The sequence below is a fragment of the Stegodyphus dumicola genome, chromosome 5 (assembly GCF_044657685.1).
Source record: "Stegodyphus dumicola isolate Sdum_Otavi_A_Nest chromosome 5, ASM4465768v1".
Classification (NCBI taxonomy): Eukaryota; Metazoa; Arthropoda; class Arachnida; order Araneae; family Eresidae; genus Stegodyphus; species Stegodyphus dumicola.
This window is the reverse complement of record NC_140772.1, coordinates 11239857-11252627: the sequence shown is the minus strand read 5'-3', so window position 1 is coordinate 11252627 and position 12771 is coordinate 11239857. Positions and strand designations below refer to the sequence as shown.

Sequence of the window (12771 nt, the reverse complement as noted above, 5' to 3'; positions counted from 1 at the left end):
GAGATGAAAATTATATTTTTTCGTTGGAATAGTCATTAGAAAACATAATCAGAAGTGAAATTAAGAGAATATTCTCCCACGAGCGTATAAATAAGTAGTTATTTACAACAATATGTCCTTTATATTCTTATTGAATATGACATAAATATTTGTTGCTCTCTTCGTCCATTTTGAAACTTAGCCATTTAAAGCTTAGCCAAATTTAGAAAATAAAAGCATGTGTAGTAAGTATCTGATATCATAATCCTTTTGCAAAATAAAATAGTGTAAATTTTTTTTGGTGAAATTTCAAGCTACTTTCGTAATAAAAGTTTTGTGCATATCAGGTATTATAACAAGTTATAGAAAGAGTTGCATCAAATACTGTTTTTTGTACTGACTCAATATTCTTCTACAGAAGTGTAAAGAAGGATACCCAATCTTCAGATTTCGTTTTGCCTAAAAGTATTAGTGCCTATATTGTGCGTGCAATTAAAAAGGGAGCAGTGCTGATTTGGTGCATCACTTTAACGTACAGTATCACCAAGACTATAATCTAAATCAACACCAGTTTTGATCGTATAATGTTAAGCAGATAAAATTGTTTGGCTGAGTTACTTCTTTATAGTAAACAAAAGCTAAAGCTTCTATTTCAAATACTGAACCGTCTTATGTGCTCCAAATGAAAGACTTATTTTAATTATGCACATGTCCATGTCATGAGCCTTTAAAAACACATTATATTATTTACCTAAACGCAGATTTTAACTCGTAATGACTTACTTAAAATCTCAAAGAAAACTTTTCATAAACATCACGAAGTGTCAAATTATAAAGCCATGTAAAATGTAAATTGAAACTTTAGCATACACTGAAATATTTTATGAATATTTTAAACTAAAATGAGAAATACTTATTTACATTTTAATGCTAATAAATTTTTATATTACTTCAAATTGACTCATCAAGCAGTAATAATTTAAAACATTAAAATTTGTACAAATATGTTCTTCTAACAACGCGCTTCGTTCCACTCTTCACTTTTTGAGCGCGAACCAATTCAAAAATAAATATAAATACTAAATTAAACTAAGTAGTGCTCTTCATAATATATTGTAAATAAAAAGTAATTAACTGTCCAAAAACTGAAGAAATTCATATAATATTACAGATCAAATTTAGCACTTAGATGTAGTAAATTTATGTTACTTCGGGCTATGTTTACTAATATTGTGATCTGGAAAATATAGAAGCTATCTTTATATTGGTTCTGTATATTTTTAGTTATGTTTATTTTAATGTTAAATTTTCAACATTATTTTCTCACTATTAAGTAAACTGAACTACGTTGTTTAACTCAGTTTTTATACATACTCGTATTTAGTACAGTTATTTAAATCTTGTTACTGAACTTTTGATCAATTAAAAAAATTAAGATTAACGCTGAGTCTTTTTTCAGCAAATAAGATGTTTTCCGTAAGTGGAGTTATTTTTATTTACCATATGCGACATTACGTCCTTTGGATAAAGGTCTAGGAATGCTTTATACAGAAAGATATACTGAGAGGTAAAGTCTGAGTAATAATATACGCGCTGCTTCTGTTCTAGCTTTATTTGCAAGCTAGTCTAGGGATTTGAAACTTATTGAATATTCTTGGCATTATCAATCATCATTTCAATAGCAATTGGCAGCTGTTTATTAAATGCCGAAATTATATTTAATACTGCTGTTTGATAAATCATACCATTTAGCTGCAAATAAATTCCTGAATGCATCGTAACTCGCTTTGGCATCCAACTTAATTCACGTTTTGATACAAAAAGTCTAGATTAGGAATTTTGAGTTTTGTTACATTTTCAAATTAACTGACATTACAGATCAAAGTTCCAAAAAGCTTTGCGGATGTATTTAGCAAACAGCCAACATCATCCTAAAACAAAACTAACTACAAAGCAACTAATGATCTAATTCTTTTCAAAACCACCGCTTTGCCTAAAAAAAGCAACGCAGTTTCATTTAAAAAGAAGGCAAAAATTCTCAGAAATTGAAATGTTAGTTGGAATTGTTTTTAAATATTTATATCACAAAAGAATACGAAAAAACTTGTGGCCAGCAATTTGCCAATGCTTTATATTATCTATTAGATTGGCTTATGTTACATTTTAAAATCTATTTACTTCTTCGCGAATCAAAGCTTGCATGGAAAAATTCTATTTTAGAATTTTCATCCAAAGTGAAAATCCGTATCTTGGCTTAAATCTCAAAGAATAAATCTAACGAGTTTTGCATTCACGAAAACGCTTAAGCTTGCTTCTGTTTCGTTAAATATTAGTAAAGTCCATCTACTGAAATTTATGTATGTATGTATATATATATATATAATTTAAAATTAGAGAAAAAGAAGAAAAAATATAGTATCTTAGAAAATTTTTTAAATGGATTTTTAAAGTAAAACATCACGAAGTGTCAAATTATAAACCCATGTAAAATGTAAATTGAAACTTTAGCATACACTGAAATATTTTATGAATATTTTAAACTAAAATGAGAAATAATTATTAACATTTTAATGCTAATAAATTTTTATATTACTTCAAATTGACTCATCAAGCAGTAATAATTTAAAACATTAAAATTCGTACAAATATGTTCTTCTAACAACGCGCTTCGTTCCACTCTTCACTTTTTGAGCGCGAACCAATTCAAAAATAAATATAAATATTAAATTAAACTATAATAATGATGATATAATATTAATACTACGACTAATAATAATAACAATATATACATATAGTGTAGAGAGAGATAAAGAGATAGAGGTAAATAAATATATAACTAATTAGACGAAAATACACATACGAAAATGCAGGCGTTAATCTAGAACAAATGTGAAAGCAATTTTAAGTACAATTACCATGCACATGATGCTGAATATTTTAAATTTTAAAATTAAAATTCTGAATATCTAGCACTCAGCTGAACGTTCAACTTCCTCAAGCAAGAAAAAATATTAGCTTTTTAAAATCTCTTATCCCATTTGGAAAACTAAACGACTAAGAAACTCGGAATTCTTTGTAAGGGATGTATCTCAGGTAAACCTAGGCCTAGTAAAAATGTCGCAAAATGGTTGCACACTTTTTTGGATGAGGTGGTGGAAGCTTTTATATCCCTCATTTCCTGTAATGACAATTTCGTTTTTAAACTTAACAAGAAATATTTTTTTAATCTACCAGAACAGCTACTTTATTCTGGAACACGACAAACAACATTCTGTAGATACAAAAAGTTAAATTTAATTCACGGGTTTTCACATTTTAAAAATGCATATGAGATTTTGCCTGATTTCATAAAATCGGTATTTACCTTCCGGATAAGAGCTCAATGCAAGCCCGTGGCCGTCATTCGCCGAGTAAAATAATGTGTAAACATACAAGAGATTTTGAGGGCCTGAGAAGTAAGTCCTTCAGATAAAGGCTAGAAAAAGAGCCTTTAGTATGGGAGGGTTGTAAATTAGATATGTTAAGTTTTTCGATTGGATGAAGTAGTATAGCTAAGAATGTAACATGTTCCTATGTAATGAACTTCTTTAAGATGGAGATTCCGTCATTGAAACATCCATTTACCTGTGTCGTTGCGGGTCCCACAGGATGCGGGAAAACCCATTTTGTGAAGAAAATTATTGATCATCGTATTATTTATCCTTTACCTTCACAAATTATTTGGTGTTATCAAGAACTGTATGACGAAATACGAGGAGTTACCTCTGTGGAAGGACTTCCTTCGAATATCCAAGATATTTCTAATGCTGTGGTTATTATTGACGATTTAATGAGTGAATTAGGAAGTAACCCTAAATTAACACGTCTGTTTACGAAAGACAGCCATCATAAGAATATTTCCGTAATTTTTATCGTGCAAAATTTATTTCATAAGGGTAAGGAAATGCGCGAAATATCTTTAAATGCACATTACATTGTTTTATTTAAAAATCCGAGAGATGTTAGCCAAATCTCTCATTTGGGGCGTCAGTTATATCCAGGTCGCGCCAAATTTTTCCAGAAAGTGTATTGCGATGCCACTCTTAAGCCTTATAGTTATTTGCTAATTGACTTAATGCCTCAAACAAAGACCGATTTGAGACTGCGCACTGGTATCTTTCCAGACGATATATATTACGCCTACGTACCGCGCTAAATCACTTATACGTTCTACGCTCTATATGGCTGCTGTGATTGATTTCGAAGGCTTTCAGTTAAAGCCTAACTGTTATGTTATAAAAGAGCTTTCGTTTTTTTCTGTTTTTGATGGTTCCCATGGCTGCTGGACTTTCCTTCCACCTAAACCTTCAGAAGAGCTTTCTGCTAAAGAAAGAAAACAAATTTCTTGGGTCACAAGGAATATGCATCACCTACACTGGGACAGCGGTGAGTTGCCTTATTCAAAGCTAAGAACTATATTGAGTTTCCTTTTTGATATGTATCCTAAAATCTATACTAAAGGTCTAGAAAAAGCAAAATTTTTTGAATACTTATCAAGTCGTAGGATTTATAACTTAGATGATTTTGAATGTCCTAAAATTAGCGAGATTTCGAAGCCAAATGTGAAGTGCGCTTTTCATAAGCCTTATTTTCCGCATTGCGCAGTTGTAAAAGCTGCTGCATACGCATGTTTCCTTTCTAAATAAAAATGGCTTAATGATGTAAATGACTTTCAGTAACCGTTACCATGTCAAATTGTGCACAAACCCATTTGCAGCATCTGAAGCTATTGGGAAAAAGAGTAACAAAGTGTTCCATTTTACGAAAAGCTCCTAATAGTTTAATTAAAGCTGTTTGCGAATGTGCAAGAAATGTTTTAAAAGGTAATGTACCCTTAAGTAGTGTTAGGAAAAAGAAACTTAGACCATTTAAAAGAATTTTAAGAAGTCTTGCTGATAAGAAAACACCTTTATATAAAAAAAAGACGAGTATTAGTTCAAAAAGGGGAAGGATTTCTTAGTTTCCTCATTCCAGCAGCAGTTTCAGTGTTAAATACACTCATCCATGGAGCACGCTAGAAAAATGGTTCTTGTACCAGAGGACAGACTGAATAAGTTTATTGGAGACAATTTAAGTGATATGGATAAAGAAATGGATAAAACCTTGAAAAGAAAAGATTTATCAGAAAATGAAAAAGCCACAATTTATCTTCAAATTTTGCAAAAATATGTACATTACCCATTCCCTGCAGATGTAAAACCTAAAGAAGAGGAAAAAGAAGTAACCATAATAAAACCCGTAGCTGAGACTGAAGTGAATGTAAAGCATAACACCAATTCTTTGGAACGTCTTATACTTCAAAATGTGCCCGAAAAATTCAAACGCACTGCTGAAGACATTTTGAATTTCGTAAAAAATCATTCATCGACAATCTCATGGAATGCGAAAGGTGAATTAATATACAGAGGAGATACATAACACTCATATAGCAGAATTAGTAGCCAACCTTTTAGAAAATAATAAAAATCATCCTAAAGGTCAAGATATATTTCATCGAACTTTAACTGAACTTGGTATAGCTACTTCTTTCATCAAAAATAAATACCTGTTACCAAAACGTTCACTACCGCAACGAAGAGTTAACAGAAAATTGTCTCCTGTATTTCCAAAACGGATGTTAGCACGCATATATGTAACCTGGTTGACGTACTAATAAATGTTTTTCCTTTTACTTTCAATGGTATTATTTTTTTCTCTTTATAAAAAAAAAAAAAAAAAAAAAAAAAAAAAAAAAAAAAAAAAAAACTCTATTATCTAAGAATGTAACATGTTAATGCAATTAGAATTTTAAAGGAGAACAGCTTTCAGTCAGAAAACAACATGTACATTTTATTAGTGTAAAATTTAGATTTCTTATTCTTTCAATACACAGATATTTTTAAAAAACACAATTTTATTTTTTTTTTTAATTCTAATTTTGTACAAAATGTTAAAATACAAGATTTTATGCTGCATCAAAGTTCTTTTATCACTTATACATGAGTTATCTTTCTTCACTGCAAATTATTTTCTTACACCCCAGAAATGTTTTAGCTACAACATCACATTCACTCTTAGAATCCACGATGCCTTTGGCGTAGGTAGAACAGTAGTAATGAAAAACTTCATAAGATTGTTGTACACAATTACATAAATCATGACCACAGTCTGGAAATGTTTCTTTAAAATAATGGAATTTTTTACATTTAATGTAGCCAATATGGTCTATACTTTGATAAATGCGATACTGAAAGTGTTCAGAAGCAGCTAGTGAGTAGCATTAAGCCTAATAAAGTGGGGATTAACGTCGTCCAAGTAAGGCCTACGCGCTCGCAGGAACTACTCATCAGGTGTAGAGAGAAGACAGACCTGGACAAACTCAGGATCGCCATCAGTGAAATTCCGGAATTAGATCACTCATTAAGTGTAAGAGTCCCCAGACCACCTAGGCGTACCATAATAGTCTTTGGAGTGCCACAGGACAGTACAGCTACAGATATCACAGAGGCCTTCTCCAACTTGTTCCCAAGTAACACGAAAGAGTTTATATTCCCTATTCGTTCCTACCCAAAGGAGGATAACACCTGCCATTGGCTAGTGGGTGTTGCAACGGAACAGGCTGAAGAGTTATTAGAAAAGAAAAGAATCTACATTGGACCTGCAATTTCAAAGAATATCTCCAAGTGATACGGTGTTACAACTGTCAAAAATTTGGGCACTTTAGACGTTACTGCAAGTCGGATACAGCCTGCTCCAAGTGTGGTGAAGGTCACCTGTTAGAAAAGTGTGACTCAGTTACCATCAACTGTGTCAACTGCAGCCTCGCGAACGAGAAGACAGGTAGCACCTTTGACACACAACATCCAGCAAGTGCATCGAAATGTCCATGTTACAGAAAAGTACTGGCGAGGATGAGCTCAGCCAGGGAGTCCACTCAATAACAGAGAAAGTTTACAACAGAGATCAGTCTAACATCAAAATTTTACAGTGCAATCTCCAAAGGGCAAGAGCAGCCACACTCAATTTCATGGAGGTGATGTCCTCCAGTACAGCAGACCTGGCACTCCTACAAGAACCTTACTTGAGGGACGGCAAACTCCTTGGCCAACCTTCTACAAGTAAATCCTACGCCTCCAGTACGGGAATGGCAGCCATCTTGTATACCGGCCCTTCAAGTCCATTGCTTCTGGATACGACAGATTACACAGTAACAATCTTGATAGAAGCCTCCAACATGAAAATAACAATCACTTGCGTTTACTTTCCCCCAAGCATGCAAATTGAATGCCTGCTACAAGAATTAAACCCAGCCGTACTGCAAACATTCCAGAATACCATAGTGGCGGGTGACTTTAACGCCACCAGCTCCTTATGGGGAGCACAAACAGAAAATCGCAGAGCGCAGAAATTGTTAGAATATGCAATAGCTCACGGAATGACAGTAATAAATAAAGAAGACTCTCAACCTACATTTGACAATGGAAGAGCAAAAGGCTGGCCAGATGTCACATTTGTCTCATCAATGTCAGCGTACATAAACAACTGGAATATAATGGACATACCCTCTCTGAGTGACCATCGTATAATTCCATATGAGATCAATAGTAGACTCACGTACCTAACAAAAAGACGTTTCAAGACCTGCTACGGAGGGCACACTACTTTAAAGTTTTACTTCAGGCCATGGGTGAGTGAAATCTTGGAACAACTGGATAACTGCGACTCCCCGGAGGAGCTGGATTCTACATATGACTTCATCATAACTAAATTAACTCAGGCAGCAAGAGCTTCCTACAAACTTAAAGCTATTAAGCCAAAAACATTTACATCGTGGTGGAGCAACCACCACGATGTAAAGAAGAAGCAAAATACGAGCCTTAAGAAGGCAGGTGCAAGCGGAGAATGATGAAGAACAGAAAATATTAAAGTTGGTACGCTACAGGAAGGAGCTAGCGCAATACAAAAAGCAAATCAAGGCAGCGAAACAAGAGTCATGGCGTAAGCACTGCAGTAACGTGCAAGCAACCTATGGCACATTACAGAAAATAGCCACAAATAAGGTTTTTCAACCCCTACAACTTACCGCTAAAGTAAAACAAGATGCAAAAAGCAAAACAGAAGCTCTAAACACTATCCTAGAAACAATCTTTGTTAAAGACCAGATGGAATTTGATTTAGTAACTCACAGAGAAATAAGGCAGAAGTTTAATAGGAAAAGCTGGAAAAGCAGCAACAGAGATATTACTCTTCCTACAGACCACGAAGTTCATAATATCATCAAAGCCTTAACAGACAAAAAAGCACCAGGTCCCGATGGTATAGATAATATCATTGTTAAAGAAATTCACAAAGAATTCCCAGGTTTGTTTCCAAAATTATGCAGAGCCTGCTGGCGACTCGGTCACTTCCCTAGAAGCATGAAACTAGCCGAAATTGCACTCTTCCACAAGCAGGGCAAAGATTCGTCAGACCCGGCATCTTATAGGCCCATAAGCTTACTGCCTTCAGTCAGTAAGATTTTAGAAAAAGTAATTTTGCAACGCCTTAATTTCCACATGTGCAGGAACAAGTCTATAAACGAAAAACAATATAGCTTCTGCGCAGGAAAGTCCACAGATAATGCCTTAAAACAACTGCTAGACAACATAGAGCAGAACAAAGACAACAATATGGACACACTGATTATTTCGTTGGACATCAAAGGGGCATTCGACTCGTTGTGGTGGCCAGATGTAGTCGAATGCCTAGACATCATCAAATGCCCAAAGGAAATCCTGAATCTTATACGCAGCTACTTGCAGGATCGTTGGATACAGGTTACAACGGACAATAATGTACTCAAAGTCAAGTTGGAAAGAGGCTGTCCCCAGGGTTCCTGCTTGAGACCTACACTTTGGAATCTTGTAGCGAACACAGCCTTTGCGCTTTATGACCAACAGCAAGGAGTGGGTATCCAGGCGTACGCAGACGACTTTTTATTGGCCATTTCTGGTAGCACGGACATTAGGTTAAAGGCACAAAACGCAATCAATACTTTTGCAAGCTGGGCAAATCAGCACAAATTAAATATCTCAGCAGATAAAACTAAACAACTGTTTATATGTAAGCATGGAGCGCGAAATAGGATTCCCAACATTAAGCTAAATGGAGTCTCTATAAAAAAGGTCACTGACCTTAAATATCTAGGTATTATATTTAACAATAGGCTTTCCTGGGTACCGCATATTAAAGAGCTTAAGCAGAAAATAAATCAAATTAGTAATTCCATGGTTAGAACATCAGGACCTCATTGGGGCACTCCAATCACTATGCTCAAAAGCTGGTACAGAACAATCTCAGAAAAGATCATATTATATGGGGCTGCCATATAGGGAAGGAAGCTTACTGTCCACATGAGAAGACAGCTTCTCACCATACAAAGAATGCAACTTTTGATCATATGCAAAGGTTATAGAACATCCCCAACTGCGACACTGCAAGTGCTGGCGGGTATCCCTCCACTGGACCTTCTAGTGGAGAGAGAATCACTATTAGTAAGGACATTGCGCCTAGAAAATAACGTCTCTCTGTGGCAAAAGACATTCTACCATACAGACTATGAGAAGCGCAAGCCGATCATGCTTGGACACCCTGCAGATACTGATTTATCGCACACAATATACATGCAATACACGCCGCCAAATGAGAAGGCATTTGCCATTTATACAGATGGCTCAAAGACGGAAAAAGGCACAGGCTGCGCCTACTGTGTACTCCAAGAAGGAGAAATGGTTAAAACTTGGGAAAGACGACTGGCAGACAAAAATACCGTCTTTCAGGCAGAGCTTCTTGCATTAAAAGCAGCCATCAATTTGGCAAAATATCAATTAGGATTAAAGGTCAGCATATATAGCGACTCTGCCTCAAGTTTGGAGTCCATCCGAGGGCACAAGACAAGGAGTCCTTTGGTGCAAGATATTCAGAAAATTCTTCTAAGTATCCCACCAGATGACAGACCTATCCTGATCTGGGTTCCAGCTCATGTGGGTATTACTGGCAATGAAGCGGCAGACCTGCTTGCGAAATCGGCTGCCAATGACTCCAGTAGATTGGAAAACGCAGTAAGTGTTCCGCAGCCCTATTTAAAAAAAACCACGCTCAATAGCCTTTTTCAAGAATGGCAGAAAAGATGGGAAAGGGAAAGCACAGGGAGGAGAACCTACAAGTTCTTTCCAAAAGTCACGTGCTCAGTTAATACATACAGTGGAGCACAAACTCAATTCTACACTGGCCATGGTCCCTTCCCACATTACCTTAAGAGATTCGGCATACGAGCATCAGATTTGTGTGAATGTGGTGCGGTAGGTGATGCAGATCACTTCCTCTTCAACTGCCCACAAACCAATAAACTGCATTTAAAAATGCCAAGCAGTGAATACTGGCCGCAATGGGCGGAGAATACCCGCGGCAACAAGCAGACGAAAACTAAAATAGAGGAGGTAATCAGGCTTTGCTCAGCAAGATTCTAAGAAATTCTCCCCCTCCCTTGAGAATTGTATCTTCGCAGCATAATTTTAATAGCAATTCAAAATACTACAACAACTGAACATCAACACTAGGAAAATAGCTCACCCCGTAGAATAATAACAGGACTGTAAGAGCAAAACTATTGTAATGTAAGCATATTACTATCCAGTTTATATGTACTTGATAAAAATAATATTGTAAAGCAGTTTAAATGATATTGAAAATCCAGTCAATGTGTAAATGAATTACAAGTTTAATTTTGATTATCTCAGTAAAAGTATTGTAAATATGAATTCATATAATGTCTAAATGTACACATAGCTGTCATGATTTTATGTATCTGTCATATGTAACTTGTACAAGACAATGATTGTAATCAACATATCTATGCTTATTCACAGGCCTTGTATGCCCATGTAATATTTATATGTATATTCTTACACGGAGGAAATTTTCCCTTCTGCCAGGATGACTACTAACACTGTAAGACTTTTACAACAAAGTCAGGTCAGTGGTTATCTCAGGCGGCGCTCAGTATTTATGTATCATGAAAATTTCCTTACACATCATTTCAATGAATTGTAATTATTATATATAAAAAAATTTTGTACTTCTAAGCTTTCAGAGTAAAATATTTAGCAGAATTTATGAGATGTGCAATTCTGAATATACACTTTGTTAAAATGATTCTTGAAATTGTTGGGTAAGTAAAGAAATAGCGAAAAGAAACGTCTGTTAATATAAATTATCCCAGTTAGAATGAAGTAGAAGCAACATATCATTTCACTTTTATAGCTACCCAGGAGAAGAAGATGCTATGTTCATGAAACAAACAGAATAAAAACAGGGAACATTTTTAAGTTGAGATGATAAAGGAGAATAAAAACTCATTCATAATATAATATGACATTCTGATATATAAATTTATACCTACGAAACTGATTTGCAGAATAAAACATAGATCATTTTTGCTATTAATTGAATTTATTTTTTAAAACTCATTGTTACACCATATCTTTTTTTAACAAATTGAAATAGTCTAAAATCATAGTTTTTACATTGAGATAAATCAGAAATAATACGTTCCATTGATTGTCCTTGACATCGTTAAAGCAGAAAATAGATGCAATAATGTCCACATACATTTGAAGTAACACTCTGGAAAGGAACATTATTCCATTTCACATTACTGATTTGAAAACCATAAACAGATAGAGGCATCCCATATGAATCGAAGAATTCGGCTGTTGATTTGTTCTCGATGAACCAGGCAACCCAATGCTGCCCAGGTTTATCTCGAGGATCTGTATTCATAACAAAACAAGATGGAGTAGCATGGATAATAGGTAAGCGATCAGCTGGAAACACACCTTGGGAAAAAGGAGATGTCTGCGAGTCCTGAGATAAAATTTTTTGAATAACCGAAGCATACATTTAAAAGTCTGACAAAACAGTCCTTGACTTATTTATTTCAAGAACACTTTCGAACTCCGCATAAACGAGAACTGATATTGTCTGTTCCAAAGCAACACCAAATTTCACTTCAAGTCTTAAACTGCTGTGACGAATAAGATTAAAATGCTGTCCATCACATAAATCTGGACTTAAATCGAATGCAAATAATGTGTATCCTTTGGCATAATCTTCTCTGGATATATCAATTCCTCGGTCTTCTCTGTTAGTTCCAAGAAATAAACTTTGGAATGCTCTAATATAATTGTTCTGATCAAAATTAGGCTCAACTGGATTATAAGGTAAAGGCTGCCCATCCACGTAAACACCTATAAAATTCATATGGTAATGCTTAAATTCGAAAGGCGATTTTTTATAATTTCCGTTTAAGGCATCGTTATCTAAACAGGCCACAATGATACGTTTGGGCATCTGACCCACAAATACATTATCTTGAACAAAAAACATATTGCCTTGAGGAATGGAAAATACTTTGCATAGAACTCTTTGAATGGGAAATTTTACAGAACCTTTTTCCAAAGCTTTAGCATGTCCTAGTGAAACAGCTGGACTAACATGAACTTTACGCACGAAAAGTGAAACGTGCTCAAGTGCAACTTTGTAGTCACCATTTTTCGCCATTAAGCAAAATGCTGGTTTACTGCGAATAAGTTTTAATTTGACATCCACTAAATTCAGTAATAAGCGTTCTTGATGAAATAAATCCAGATGCAGTCTGCCTATCATATCTAGAGTAGCACTTAGTTTAAAAAATTCAGCTCGTTTATTAAATCCTTCATTTCCATCAATGTTCAT

The 12771-nt window shown here is 34.9% G+C and overlaps 1 protein-coding gene across 1 annotated transcript; it reads right to left on the bottom strand.

The window, feature by feature from the left end:
- Nucleotides 1–11937: 11937 nt before the first annotated feature.
- On the bottom strand, nt 11938–12771 carry LOC118179873 (uncharacterized protein F54H12.2-like). Its single transcript, XM_035349036.2, has one exon. The coding sequence runs from the start codon at nt 12769–12771 to the stop codon at nt 11938–11940; it is 834 nt and encodes a 277-aa protein (XP_035204927.2).

Bases quoted from the DNA above. Each gene is read 5' to 3' on its own strand.
- LOC118179873 (XM_035349036.2), bottom strand. From the start codon at position 12,771: ATGAACATTGATGGAAATGAAGGATTTAATAAACGAGCTGAATTTTTT.